General features: G+C 35.9%; 1 protein-coding gene across 2 annotated transcripts in view; it reads left to right on the forward strand.

Annotated features, from left to right (window-relative positions):
* The window catches only part of LOC102011792 (phosphatidylinositol 3,4,5-trisphosphate 3-phosphatase TPTE2), a 42987-nt gene that overhangs the window by 2599 nt on the left and 24375 nt on the right, over positions 1-16013 (forward strand). The window contains exons 3-5 of one of the 2 annotated variants that reach the window (XM_013515894.1): positions 4515-4575; positions 5391-5472; positions 5576-5664. In XM_013515894.1, coding sequence (XP_013371348.1) covers positions 4515-4575; positions 5391-5472; positions 5576-5664 — 232 coding nt within the window. Of the gene's footprint in view, positions 1-4509; positions 4576-5390; positions 5473-5575; positions 5665-16013 lie in introns of those variants that run through there. The other variant, XM_013515893.1, reaches the window with a different exon arrangement.

Raw genomic sequence — 16013 nt, forward strand, 5'->3', positions numbered from 1 at the left:
ATAATCTCATGGGATCTCTATTGTATAAACTGTCCATCATTAATCAAAATGTCATTATGTGGCACATGAGTAAATACATATATACACATGTACAAGTGCATATATAATTACATTTTTATTGAGGTATACCATAAATGCACTAATCTTAAATGTGTATCTTGATGAAATTGTGTACAAGTATGTATGCAAGAAACCAGCACTCTTATCAAGGTACCAAGGACTTCTTTCCCCTTTCTTCAGTGTCCTAACACACCCAAAGTAATTGCTATTTTCACTTCTGTCACCATCGATTAGTTTTTACTTTTTCTTGGGCTTCATAGAAGTGGAATCATGTGGCACATCTTTTGTGACTAGGTTTTTATTCCAAAATAAATTCTGTCAGATTCACCCAATATGTTTTAGGCACTGATAATTCTGTTTTTTAAAAAGAACATAAACATTTATTGCTTTATAGAACTCTGTATAAGAAACTCAAGTATTTATACAAGTTGTTCAATTAAACATCATTTCACAAAGTCAGTAAACATATTACATTCTATAAAATCCACTTTCTAGAAACTTAAAAATTGTAGGTATCAAATAATATAACTGAAGAAAAGATTGTTTTGTTGGGTACCAGGAAGTGAACTCAAGACCTTGTGCTTGCCAGGCAGGCACTGTGCCACTAAGCTATATCCCCAGCCAGCTGAAGAAAAGCAATGCAATTTGGAAACCAGAAGTCTTGACAGGGAAGTTGCACTCACGTGACTAAACGTGAACTTTAAAAAAAGTTGGGTTTAGAGTAATTATTATCTTTTGCATTGATCCACATATAACAAATATAGCACTGATTGTCAAACAAGTATGTTCAATAACATTTAATTCACTGCACAAAATTGTCGGAATGTATCTTTAGGGGTAATTCACCCCTTGATTGCTATGTAATATTTTTCAGTAGGTTAAACTGATAACTGTGATTAATTACAGCTTACCTAAGTTGAACTAATTTTATTTTTGTAGATTTGTGGTGATAATATCAATTCAGTAATATTAGATGGCACGTAGAAAAACCCAAATAAACCCTTTATTCAGTATTTAAATCAAAAACATTACTCTTGGCTTCTGGATTGGTCTCTCAACTATTGGTTCCTACCAGTGTTTGCATGATTATTTTCTTGAAGTGTTGACAAATACCCTAGTAAACATTGATACCTTTACCTTTTTTAGTCAAAGTATCCATAGGTGAATTATCTGCTTTCATAAGTTCTACAAAGTATGAACCACCCCAAAGCATATTTACTGCTTGAATAATAGCTATTTTTTTTATCTTTGTCAGAGTGCAGCCTCAAGTCCAAGCTTTTAGTTTAGTTAGCGGAGCAAACTGGGAACTGGGTCCTGGCGCTGTTTCAGTGGCTGCATGTTCCATGGGAACTGTATATTCTGCACAGGGAATACCTTGTCATTTCATAGACAAAAGCCATTATGAACTATTTAAAACCCACATTGACCAAAGAGGGTAAGATTCAAATCTGAGCATACTTAACTCCTGAGAGGACACTGAACAGTCATGTGGTTTCCCTCTATTCCTAACAGGGAAAAAAGTTGCAAATTTGTTTTTTCAGGACTTGGGATTTAACCTAGGGACTCATACAGGCTAGGCAAGTACTCTATCACTGAGCTACAACCCTGGTCCTTTTGTAATTTAGTTTAGTATAGTTTAGTTTAGTTCAGTTCAGTTCAGCTTAATTTTAGTTTAGTTTTTGAGGCAGTGTCTTGTCTCAAAGTTTCTTTTCTGCCTCAAATTTGTGATCCTCCTGTCTCAGCCTCCTAAGCAGCTGAGACAGTAGGTATATGCCACCATGCCCACCTCAAGGTAATATTCTGAACAATGCTGAATATGAAAAGCAGAGGATAAAATTTCATAGGCAGGATATTTACTAGCAGAAACACTTTAAGTGCCTAGCAAACGCTGTACAGATGTGGGATCAATACTCAGTACAGAAAGACACAGAAGGGTGGAAGCATCACTTGGCTACTACTGCCGTCCCATACAACTAGAGATGAAGTTCCTTTATCCCTAAATCAAGAAATGTGCAACTATAAACAGAGAGAAGTGTTTGGCAGATTTAGGAAAAGCCCAATGTACAGGTCATTTCCAGAAGTCTTTCAAAGAGTAGAAAATATTTCCCACTGGTGTATCCCAGGGAAGACTTTCCAGGATTGTACACATGGTAAGCTGAGCTCTGGAGAGGACACAGATATCCTTATACAGAGCCCTAAAATATTCTAAGTCATCTTTTAGTTTTTGGCCTTAGCACAATTGATACTCTTTATTTTGGCTGAGGACAGAAACTTTCTATCTGGTGACAGATTGTGACCATTGTAGATTCTTGATAAAAGTTGAATTTTTCTCTGGATGCTTTTTGTCCCTTTTCAGTTAATTTAGTTAGAGGATATTTTGGAGTTTTTAGGTAAAAAATTTAGATTAAAAAACACAGGATGGACTCATGCAGAAAAATCAAATCCTTAAGATCATCGTCAGACGTGGAGAGAAATATAAAGATGATTCAAAACATCCCTGAAACTTAACCAACCAGGTATAGCAATTTTTCCATGAAGAAGAAAATATTGACTGTTCTTATGTAAAGCGATGCTGAAAAAAGCTGCACATAAATTTACCAGCGTGAAATGTCTGCTTGATGCGGGAACAGCCATCAGGACAGTATTCTAATGTCACCTATTTTGTTTGTGTTGCAATTAACCTCTGATGTTCCACATTTAGGTGTCACTATTGTCACCCAACACAGCAACAACACCTTTGAGCATAAGGCTTTTTCTGGATAGATTCCTAGGCGTGAAATTACCTAGCTAAAAAATATGACCATATAAGGGTCCTTAATATATATTGCTAAACTCTGAGGATTGTGTCAGCAATAAGTTAAAGGTTTTACTTTTATGCTATATTTGCCAGCACTGAATTTTCTCAGTTAAAATGAAAGGGTCAATTTCATGAGAGCAAATGGTATTTCATGTTTTTTTTGACTTCTTTATTCACAAAGCTGAATATTTATCTATATAGACGGATACTCAGTTGAATTTTCTTTTATGGGTTACTTATGTCCTGGAGCCATTTATCTATAGGGTGGAAGAGTATCAGTTAAGTTGTTGATAATGAGTTATTAATTTATTGCAAATGGCCATCTCCATTCAGTTTTACTGAAAAATCTTGTCCTCTGTTATTTATATGTTGTGGCATTTTTAAAATAGAAATTTCAGATTTTTATGATGTCAGCCCTGAACCTAATGATCTTCCATTGACTCACCACTTAGCTATTCCTTGTCCAAATAATTAATGTCCACTTACATTTCCTGGACATATTTGTGGGTTTTTATATTTACTTCTCAGTCCATCTGGGTTTTATTTTAGTGTATGACATCCCATGAGCTTTTAAACTGTGAAGACTATCCCTCTTTCTCCCATTCTGTCAGATTCAGAGTGTTGATTTTTCTTTTACTTCTAATTTCCTCCTGTCACAGGGGTAACCAGTTTATATACTGATCACTTGGATACCTTTTTTCTGAATATTTGGCCAATAAACATTTTCTGGTGGTAATATACCAGTTTTTAAATTTTATAACAGTCATTTTTCTTACTTCACAGAGATATGTGTGTATGTGTGTTTTAGGTGGATAAGTTTGCTAGAAACATTGTTAGATTTGTGTGGTAGCATTAATTGTATTAACTGTTTAACTATATTAACCATTTAAATAATAACATCTTTCAGATGGGCATAGTGGCACATGCATATAATCCCAGCGCTTGGGAGGCTGAGGCAGGAGGATTTCCATGAGTTCAAGGCCAGCACATAAGCAAGTGCAAGGCCAGCTTTCACTACATAATGAGAACTTATCTCAAAAAAAAAACCCCAAAATAATAATAATGACATGTTTCTGATTTTAAATTTTTTCATATATATGTATATGTATACACATATATATATTCATTTTCAAGCATAAGAAAACACAGATGTACCAAAAAGTTTATATATTGCCATCATTTATCTAAAATTTGATATAATTTATCTTTTATATCATGTAGAGTACATATAATTATTTTACACATTTATTTATTTGTGTACAATCTACTTAGGTAGATTGTAATATTCATATTGTATAAAAGTCACTTATTCAAAACTACAGTCAAATACTAACCATAATCTGTGAATTAATGATCTGGAAGAAATCAAACTAGTTAACCAGCTAATTGCCTTCTTTGGTAGCTTTAAACAATGTATACTTATAGTAAAGCTAGTCTATGTAGCCAAACCCACTTGGCGGGCTGTTTGAAAACTATCAATTAGTCACATGTTATTTGGAATGAACATACCCGCATTCATATTGCCTGAATCTCCCTTAGAAGGTGTCAGTGAAAGACAAGTGAATAAAAAGCAGTGGGCATTTTAGGTTCTCTTAGTAACTCCTAAATTACACCTGGGTTATGTTGGGTATGTAACACGCGTGTTTGTCTTTTTTAGGAAGTCATGCGGTTCCTAGACACCAAGCATCCAGACCATTATCAAGTCTATAATCTGTGCAGTATGTACATAGCTCAGTATTTTTCTACCATAGATATAGAAAAGAGATTACTACAGTAATAAGATGGTTCTGTTTTTTCATTTCATTTAATCGTAAGTATTTAGAAGTAGGGAGTTAGCTTAAAAAAAAAAAAAAAAGCCCACATCTTCGGCTGGCCCTGTTTGGTAGGAAAAGTTACCTCCCCAGCACAAAGTTCCTATGAGGGGACAGGAATGGAGGGAAGGAATGACAGTGAACCATTTAATAAGATCCGCCCTAATGGTACTAGGGAAGCATTTTTGGTTTCCATTCAAGACTGTGTTGACACAGACAACCCACCCAATGAGTCCTCCAACCTAACAGGAGAGGGTTGTGATAACAGCAGGGCGCTTGGTGCAAAAAACCCAATGGCAACAACAAGCCCTGTAGGAATCAGTGTCTACCCCATTTTACCACTCTTGTCTCTTGATATTTTTCCCCCTCTGTCTGTATATGCAGTAGACGTTTTCAGAGGGCAAGCATTTTGGTCAGCTGCATTTGCCTCTGCTCCACGGTTTCTAACTATCCTATAGAGATACGGTGAGTAGTCTGCCAGAAAGTTAAAAGTGATGCCTATTGATCAGAGTGGAGTTCAGGTTACCTGATGTAGACAAACCACTGGTAGCCTTACGTTTTCGAGACTCTTATGATTGTTTTAGAGCAGCAGATTTTGACTCAGAAAGCTCCTTTTGATGATGGATAAGGAATTTATAAGAGAAATTTTTAACTCATTTATAACTTCATCACTTGCTATGTTTTTAGGCACAGAGCTATAACATATGTATTATTTCTTTAAGGTGAAAGAGCTTATGATCCTAAGTACTTTCATTATAGGGTCCATCGAATCAAAATTGATGATCACAATGTCCCCACTCTGAAGTAAGTTTTATGCTACCTTGACTATCAGAAAAAGGCTCGATACACAGGGCTTGATTTTTTGGAAATATTTACATTCAACTAAAAATCTTGTGTTTGAAATCAGGGAGATGTTATTGTTCTCCAAGGAAGTAGAGGAATGGATGATGCAAGATAAGGAAAATGTCATTGCAGTTCACTGTAGGGGCGGCAAAGGTAATAATAATGTTTTTATTTTTATTTTTTTTTTCTAAAGAAATTAAAAAACTAGCACTGGGGGTATAGCTCAGTGGTAGAGCACTTGCCTAATACAGGTGAAGCCCTGGATTCCAATCCCCTGAGTTTTAGTTTGGCAGATTCATACATGCAGAAAACATACCTCAATCATTTGCACCTTCTGTTACCTCCCTTGCCCCACTTTCCTTCCTGGTTTTACGTGGGTGGGGGTTCCATGCACGTAAAATGTATTGTTCATATCCACCCTCACTGTTGTTCACCCTTACACACACACCCCTATTCCTGCTTTCTTATCCAATAATAGTTTCCTCTCTACTTTCTTCTCATCTTTTTAAAATTTCACATATTAAGATTGTGGGACATTTGTTTTTCTGAACCTGGCTTATTTCACACAATGTGATGGGCTCCAGATCGTCTGTAACTCTGTACTGTTTGTATTGTTCTTATGCTATTTTGTAAATGGATGTCTGTTTGTTAATATGTTTTCCTTCTTTCATTTTTTAAAATAAATTTTAAAAGAAGTTTCAGACCATAGTCAGCTGGCTCCAACGCAGAAAGGCATGGCAGAGGGGCATAGCAGAGGAAAAAATGTTCCCATCATGTGACCAGAAAGCAAGGTTCAAACAGAAGATCCTGAAAGAGAGATCCATCCTTCCAGGCCGTGCTCCCCGTGATCTGCCTCTTCCAACCAAACCTGAACTCCTATGAGCAAGTCAGCTTTATGATCCCATAATTTAATCACCTTCCAAAAGCCCCATCTATGAGTGCATGAGGATCTTGGGGGACATCTAAATATAAGCTGTGGCCCCCAAAAACCTCATGTACATCACTTGATGCAGAATGCATTTAGTCCATCTCTAAGAGTTGCCACAGTCTTAACGGTTCTAGTAGTGCAGAACAGTCCAAAGTTTCTTCTGAAATGTAAGGTAAACAACTAACTGTGAGTCCCTGTAAAAGCCAAAAGGAAAGTTAAACACTGGCAATATACAACGGCAGAGAGTGAAAATATCCATTCTAAAAGGGAGGAACAGGGGGGTAAAAACCAATGGGACCAAAGCAATACTGAAGTGCAGAAAGACAAACATTAGATCTTCTAGAAACATGTACAGCACCTAGGGCAAGTGGTGGTGAGATGGGAACTCCAAGCAATTTGAGCAGTCCTTCCCCTGTGGGAAGCTCCCATCCTATTTCCTTTGGACTGGGTTTGTTCACCACCTTTGGCTTACCTCGGACAGCCCACATTCTTTGCTTCTCCAACTTTCAAGGGTCTCCACTTCACTTTCTGCTTCACTCTAACAGCTTTATGCCCTGTCCTCTCAAGGGCACACTACGTGGCCTCCTTCTAAAATCTGGGTGGGAGCCTTTTTGACTCCACAATTTTGCATTCTACCTACCTGTAAAACCAGCACTATGTAGATGATGCCAAGTGTTACCAGCTTGAGCAGTAGCCAGGACCCCTTGTATCATGGTTGTAGAGGCCTCTAAGTGCCTGAATAGGTGAGGACTGTGACCTGAATCTTGGAGAGCAAATTCCCTATGCAGGCCTTCTTGGACAGGGTGCCCGGGCTCTCTTCTCAAAGTAAAGTCTTTCTTTTTTTTAACCTGAGAAGGGTGAGGTCTTTTGGATTACCTACATGCCCTCAAAGGAGCTTTCTTATTGTCTGGATGTAAAGTATTTCACTTCTTTTTGATGCCAATCTTTTTAGCAACCTTGTTCTTCTGTGCTCCAATTTTACAGGACTTTCCTTTCTGGTAAAACTGAAAACTTTTCAAATATTTTTTTTACATCTGATTTTCTGTACAAATGACTAAAAGCTGTCAGAAGTACAAGTGCTAAACTTCCTTGAAATTTCTTCTGCCAAATTAGTCTGCCTACCTTAATCTCAGTCTCATGCAATGTCTCAGGACATGAGCAAAAAACATAGACAGATTTTCTGCCAGAGCATAACACACATGGCTGGTAGCCCAACTACTAATGTAGTCCTTATTCCCAGATGAAACATCTCAACCCTCATCTTTACAGGTTGCATTTCTGTAGCATTCTAGTCTTCTGAGCTCTGACCAGTATCTCCCATCAAAGTTGGCATATAGCATTTGAGGGTTTCTCTAGCTGTCATCTCCTAACTTTTCTAAATTCCTCCCACAAGCCAGTTCTAAAGGCTTTTAAACCACAGGGGCAAGTAAGTCACAGCAATGACCTCACTTCTGTACCAAAATCTGCCTTACTCACTTTCTCATTACTGAGACACAATACCTACAATACTCACAGCTTTTTTATTTTGGTACTGGGAATAGAACTCAGGACCTTACACTTTCCAGACAGGTGCTGAACACTCACAGCTTAAAGGAGATACTTATTTTGACTCACGTTTCAAAATTTTAGTCCATAATCAGCTGGCTCTAAGACAGAAAGACATGGCGGAAGGACATAGCAGAGGAAAGACTGCTGACACTATGATGGCCTGAAAGCAGAGAATGAAGGGAAGAGATGGGAAAGGAGAGATGCCCTTCCGGGTCATGCCTCCTGCTGATCAGCCCCCACCTGCCAACAGCGAGTCAGCTATATCACCCTCATATTTTAATCACTTTCCCACCTATCAGTGCACATGGCCTTTAGAGGATAGCTAGAGAGAAACCATAAGAAATGTATGCCCCATGCTAAAATTATTCTGTCTTGGGGTAACAAGTCTTGAAATGTAATTATTAATGTTACCTGTTTTCCAAAATAGTTGCACCTATTTGTACTCCATTGACATTGAGTGAGAGTTCCAAGTGTTTCTCATCTTCACTGATACTTGGAATAAGTATTCTATTATTTTCAACCACTGCATAGTGTGTGTAACGTCTAGATATGATTTTTGTTTGCATTTTTATGATCACTGATAAGATTAAGGATGTTTTCATAGGTTTATTTCTCAGTTGGTTATCCTTTTTTTGTGAAGTAACTGTTTCATTTTCTTCCCTGTTTTACTCCTGAAATTATTGCCTTTTTCCTATTTGTAGGAATTCTTTGTATATTCGTATTCTATTTTCACCTTGTTATTGGTTACATGTATTGCAGAAAAACTTTTCTGCCATGTGCTTTTCTTTCTCTCCTAAGATTTGTCCTTTCATTAACAGAAGGTCACAGTTCTAACAAAGTCATATGTTATCATTTTTTAATCCTTATAAGACCAGTGTTTCATATCCTAAAACATTTTCCTTAAATTAACGACTTCTGTTTGTAATGTAACAAATTATTATTATTATTACTATAACTATTATAGTTCTTTGAAATTTGTTTAGATCTGATTCATGACCCAAAATTTAGTCAAATATGTCAAATGTTTTCTGTGCGCCTGAAAAGGCTATAAATTATTCATTGCTGGAACAATGTTTTACGTATTTATGTGTTAATAGTTTTATCCAAATCTTTTATATACTTACTAACTTTTATTTTGCTTTGAACTTTTAATTTTTTATTAGTGCATGTTTATAGTACATAATGCTTACATTCATCTTAGGGTGTGGGAAATGTACATAACATGACTTCATTCTTTTCTTTCATTTCCTCAACTTCCATCTCTAGATCCCTTTCCCATTTGCAAAAATTCCAACTCCTTGTTCCTTTTGTCTACTTTTCATTTACTTTTAAAATTATTTATATGTTGGGTTTCTCATAGAAGAGAAACCATGTGATATTTAAACTTCTGTGTCTGATTTATTCCACTTAAAATTATGATCTCTAGATGCATCCATTTTCGTACCACATTTTTTCTTTATCCAGTCATGCGTTGGGGAATATATTATAGACTGCTTCCAAGATTTAGCTATTGTGAGCTGTGCTGCTGTAAGTGGGTATGTCTATATCACTGCAGTATGATGTCTTTAACCCATTTGGGAAGATTTTTAGGAGAAAAATAGGTAAATCAAACAGAATTTCTAGTTTTAATTTTTTGAGGAAAAATCATTACTGATTTCCACATGGCTGTGCCAGTTTACATTCCAACCAACAAGATAGGGTGTCATTTCCTCCACAACATCACCAGGAAGTGTTCATTTTTTTTTTTTTATGCTGATCATTCTTTCTGGAGTAAGTGGAATATTAGTGTTGTTTTAATTTGCATTTCTCTAATGGCCAGACACCTTGAGTACTTTTTCATTCATTTATTGGTCATTTGTACTTCTACTGAGAAGTATCTATTTCAGTAGCCCATGATTTGATTGGATCTTTTATTTGGGGAGGGGTATCTGATTCTTCTGAGTTCTTTATAAATTCTAGATATCAGTCCTCTGTCAGAGGCATAACAAGCAAAAATTTTCCCCATTTTGTGGGCTGTCTCGTCACAACATTCATTGTTTCTTTTGCTATGTAGAAGCTTCAGTTTGATACAGCTCCATTTATTGATTCTTGAAACTACTATTTGCACAATTGGGATTCTGTTCAGAAAGTCCTTTCCTGTGCCTATATTTTCAAAAGTTGTATCTAACTTATCTTCTAGCAAGTGCTTTCTGTTTTAATATGTAGAGCGTTGATCCATTCTGATTTTAGTTTAGTACATGGGGAAAGATATAGCTCTGGATTCAATCTTTTGCACATAAATGGCCAGCTTTTCCAGCACCATTTGCTAATGGGGCTATCTTTCCTCCAGTGTGTATTTCTGACTCCTTTGTCAAAGACCAGATGACTTAATGTACCTGGGGCTATTTCTTCATCTTCTATTCTATTCTATTCCATTCTATTCTATTCTATTCCACTCTACTCTACCCTACTCTACTCTATCCTATTTCATTGATCTACTTAATCTGCATGAATGCTATTGATTTTTCTGCTTTTGTGCAAATGCCATGCTGTTTTTATCACTATAGTATAACTTGAGAGCTTGTTTGGAGGTCCTAGCAAGGGAGCACAGCTACTTCCCTTGACCTAGGAAATGGCCCTTCGCTATGGGGGTGGAAAGCATCCTCTTTGATCAAGTGTGCAGCTTAGGGAGGGATGCACATGGAGCAGTGAGGGAGAGGAAGCAGACACCCATTTAGCCTCTAGTATAACTTGAATCTGGGATTGTGATGCCTCCCGCTTTGTCCTTGCTGTCCAGGATTGCTTTTCTATTCTGGGTCTCTCTTGTTAACCTATAAATTTTAGGGTAGTTTCTTCAAGTTCTGTGATAAATGCTATTGGTAATTTGATTTGGATTGCATTAAATCTATATATCATTTTTGGAATTACAGCTATTTTAACAATATTGCTTCTTCCTATGCAGGAACAGGGAATATCTCCATTTTCTGATGTGTTCAATCTTTTTCAGAGGACTGTAGTTTCCATTATAGTGGTCTTTCAGTTCCTTTGTTAGGTTAATTCCTAAGTTTTTAATTGTTCTTGGTGCTATTTTAAATAATATTTTTGGCTGGACATGGTGGCACATACCTGTAATCCCAGCACTTGAGAGGCTGAAGCAGGAGGATCTTTGTGAGTTCAAGACCAGCCTGGGCTACAAATTGAGCTCAAGGCCATCCTGAACTGCATAGTGAGAGCCTGTTTTGAAAACACCAAAAAAAAAAAACAAGTGATATTGTTTTCCTACCTTCTTTCTTGGTAGGTTCGTTATTGGTGTACAGGAATGCTATTGATTTTTGTGTGCTGATTTTATATCTTGCTATGATACTGAATTAGGTTATTAATTCTAGGACTCTTGGTAGATTTTTCTTTCTTAAGAGGAGGAAATTTATTGCAGAAATGGAATGGGGAATAAGAATGGGGAAATAGGGAATAGGAATAGCTCCTGAGAAACAGGAAAATTCTGAAATACATTGCCCTGGTAGACTTTTCTGGGTCTTCTATGTAAAGACTCATGCCATCTGCAAATAATGATGATTTAACTTCTTCCTTTCTATACATATCCCTTTTATTTTTTTCTCTTGTCTGATTTCTTTGGCTAATGTTTTGAGTACTATATTGAACAGAAGTGGTGATAGTGAACATCTTTGTCTTGTTCTTTAAAGGGAAAACTTTCAGCTTTTCCTCATGTAATCTGATGTTGTCAGTAAGTTTGTCATAAATTCCTTTTATCAGATTGAGAAAAGGTCCTTCTATTTTTACTTTTATTTATTTATTTATTTGTCTTTTTTGAGACAGAGTTTCACTGTACAGTTCAGGCTGGCCTTGAATTCACTTTTAAGCTGAGGCTGGCCTCGAACTCACAGCAATCCTCCTGTCTCAGCCTCTCAAGTGCTGGGATTACAGGTGTGTGCCACCACACCCAGTGAGGTAAGGTCCTTCTATACACATTTTCTTGAAGACTTTAACATGAATGGATGTTGGATTTTGTCAAAGGCTATTTTTGGATCTACTGATATGATCAGATCATGTGATTTTGTCCTTGCTTCTCTTTATGTGATATGTTACATTTATTGATTTGTGTTTGTTGAACCACCTCTACATTCTTTGGGATGAAGCCTACTTAGCTTATTTAACCCTGTTGCATTATGTTTGCCAGAATCTTGTTGAGGAATTTTGTGTCTATGTTCATTAAAGCAATTGACCTATAGTTTTCTTTTTTAGTTGGGCCTTTATCTGGTTTTTGGATCAGAGTACTGCTAGCTTCCAGCAATGAGTTTGGAAGTACTCCTTCCCCTGGAATGTCTTTAAAGAGTTTAAGGAGTGTTGGAATTAGCTATTCCCTGAAGTTATTGTAGAATTCAGCTGTAAATATAACAGTTTCTGTGCTTTTCTTGGTTCATAGTTTTTTTAATTACTTCCTCTATTTTCTTACCTGTTATTGGATTGTTCATGTTTTTTATGTCTTCATGGCCCAGTTTTATAATTCATATGTATCTAAGAATCTGTTTGTCTCTTCCAAATTCTTTGATTTCTTTGAGTTTTCATAAAAGTAAGTGATGATCTTCTGGATTTGGGTGGTGTCCTTGTGAGTTTGCCTTTTTTAACTCTAACTGCAGTGACATTTATTTTTCTTTTTTATTTTTGATATGCTTCTCTAGGTTTTATCTATTTTGTTTATTCTTTTGAAGAATCAGCTCCTTGAGTCATTGATTCTTTGTATTATTTCCTTAGTCTCAATTTCATTAATTTCCATTCTGATCTTTATGGTTTCCTTTCTTGTACTAGCTTTGCGTTTAGGTTGTTCTACTTTTTCTAGGTCCTTGAAGTGCATCATTAGGTTATTTCTTTGAGCTTACTCAAATATAAGTATTCATAGCAATAAACTTCCTTGTTAGGACTGCTTTCATTGTGTTCCATAGGTTCTGGTATATTGTATAGGCATTATGATTTAATTGTAGGAATTGTTTAATTTTTTCTGTGATTTCTTTTGTGACCTATTGAGCATGCAGAAGTATGTTATTTAATGTCCAAGTGTTTGCAAAGTTTCTGTAGTCTCTTTAATGATTGAGTTCTAGTTTCAGTGTACTATGATCTGCTAAGGCATGCACAGGATAATTTCAATTCTTTTGTAGTTATTTAAGCACACTTTATTGGCTACTATGTGGTCTGCTTTTGAGAAAGTTATGTGTATTGCTGAAAAGAATTATATTCTGTTGTAATTGAGTAGAACACTTTGTATGTATCTGGTAAGTCTGTTTGAGGGTGTGGTTCAACTCTGATGTTTCTTTGTTGATTTTTTTGTCTAGTTCACTTATTTGTGAAAGTGGGAAATTTAGATCATCCGTTATGATTGTGTTTTTTACTTGGTCTTCTATGTACAGTAGTGTTTGTTTTATAATGTTAGGTGCACTGGTGTTTGGTGTGTATGTATTCACAATTCATATCCCTTCCTGTTGAATTATTCCCTTAACTAATATGTAGTGCCCTTTTTTCCCCTCTTCTGACTAGTTTTAACTTGAAATCCCTTCATCTAAGAATAAGATTGCTATCCCTGCTTGCTTTCAAGATTCTGATGCATGGAATATTGTTTTCTATATTTTGATTTTTAGCCTAGGAATTTCTTTTTAAATTAGATATGTCTCTTGTGTGCAATAAACTGTAAGGTTTTGGTTTTGATACAGTCTGCCAGTCTATTTTTTTAAACTGGCTAGTTGAGGGCTTTTATGTTGAGAGTTATTACTGAAAGGTCTTAACTTATTCCTGTCATTAAGTTATTTTTATGTTGTTGATTTTCTTTTTTTTTCCATTTGTGTTTAAGCTCCCCCTGCTTATATTTTCATTCCTCTACACTTTTTGGCATTGTTAACATCATTGTCTTTAGGATATTCTAGAGAGGTTTTTACAGTGCTGATTTGGTGGTTATGCATTTCTAAAGGGTTGTCTTAGAATGTCCTTATTTCTTAATCAATTTTGAAAGATAATTTTACAGGATATATTAGTCCAGGTTAAAATTTGTTTTCTTTTAGGGCATGAAATACTTCATTCCAAGCTGTCCTTGCCTTTAAAATTTGTGCTGAAGTCTACTGTAATCCTAATGGATTTGCTTTTATAAATGATTTTTTTTCTTTTCTCTGACAGCTTTTCAGATTCCCTTTTTGTCTTGGACTTTGAGGATTTTGACTGTGATGTGTTGTGGGAAGCTTCTTCTTCCATCATAATTATGTGGAGTTTTATAAATGTATCTTACTTGCATATTGAGTTCTTTCCATGTGCTTGGATTTTTCTTGCTATGATTTCTCTAAATAGATTTTTTATACTGTGCACGCACCCTCTAATTTTTCTCTAGCTATAATTACTCTATGGTTAGTCTTAGCATCATCTAGTAGCAGTTGGACCATTTTCTTTGGTCTTCTATTGTTTTTAAGGTATCTCTGAGAATATTGCCTTGTGTTTACACTAACTTCTTAAGTCTGACACTCTGCCCTCACATTTCTCACTTCTATTGTTCATATATAGATACTCTTTTTGAAATTACTGAATTACATTCTTGCAGCTAGATCATTAGATAAATTCACTAAATGAGGAATTGTATATAGTATGTACATTACGATATTCAGAACAAAGAAATGGTCAAAGGAAACTCCAACTTGATGATTTTTTCTTTTATTTGTTTAACTCTTCCATGCAGTAACTGCAATATATAACAGAATGTAAAACTACCGTATAGTAAAATCAGCAAAAATTACAGTATTGTATGAACAAGGTATACTGTAAAAAAGGGGAGAAAGAAGAAGCACTATGGAGGCACTATAAACAAGATTACAGAACTATTCTCTCTCTCTCTCTCTCTCTCTCTCTCTCTCTCTCTCTCTCTCTCTCTATATATATATATATATATATATATATATATAGTCCAAGCAGAAGGTGATAAATCTGAACAGCCTGCCTTGGTTGTAAGTTACAACAGTCATTAAACAGGAAGGTTGTTCAGAGTATGATGCTTCATGCCTGTAATCCCAGCATTTGGGAGACTGAGGTAGGAGGATTGCCCTAAGTTCAAGGCCAGCCTGAGCTACATAATGAGTTCAAGCCCAGCATGGACTATAGAGAGAGACTTTGTCTCAAAAAATCCACCAAAATAAACATATAAATAAACAGGTAGGTCTTTAAGTGAGAAGTATCTGTATTCAAGAAAATTCTTCATCTCCGAGATTTCTGTTTAGTACTCATTAATGGACTCTATGTCTTTGGAAAATTTGTTATTCATGTTTTGAATAATTTGACTAGCTCTTCCAATCTTGTATTTGACTCATCTTTAACCACATTGGTCAATTTGTTTGTTAGTTCCACCATCTAACTGGCAATATTATTTTTGAGTTTGCTCAGCTTCTTTGCTTCCTTGTTGATCATTTTGTACAGCTCAGCTGTTTAGTGTTTCAGTTCCTCTCCATCAATGCCTCTTGCATCTGTTTTGGGAGAATTAGGAGTCTACATAGGCAATTTGTTGCCTTGTTTTTTTATGTTCTGTGTGTGTGTGTGTGTGTGTGTGTGTGTGTGTGTGTGTGTTGAGGTTTGAAGTCAAACAAAGAGACCTTGTTGGTATGAAGATTTCATTAGTTAGGTTCTGTTTTCCAGTGATGTGATCTTGGCTTTATCTGTCAAGAGGTATTATCCACCACTTCAGCCTATTTAATTTGATTGTATAAGACTTAACTCTGTTATAAGAAGATCATTTTTCCTGGTTATAACACCATCCACATGTCCAACCATACATCAATCAAAATTTGTTTTGACAATTTTGCCCCTCTATCAGGGCCCCTTATAGACTGTACTATACTGCTATTGACATTTGGTCTGGCTTGTGGAGGGAGAAGGGAAGGAAAGAGGAATGGGAAAAGAAATGGGGCAAATGGAGAGGGAGATAAGAGAAACATCAGTGAAAAATAGGAAGTCAGACTCTTGGGGGTATTTTTTATTTTACTTTAAAGAGAAAAAGACAATAACAAAA

This window comes from Chinchilla lanigera, unplaced genomic scaffold, assembly GCF_000276665.1.
Source record: "Chinchilla lanigera isolate Chin_1 unplaced genomic scaffold, ChiLan1.0 scaffold00030, whole genome shotgun sequence".
NCBI lineage: Eukaryota > Metazoa > Chordata > Mammalia > Rodentia > Chinchillidae > Chinchilla > Chinchilla lanigera.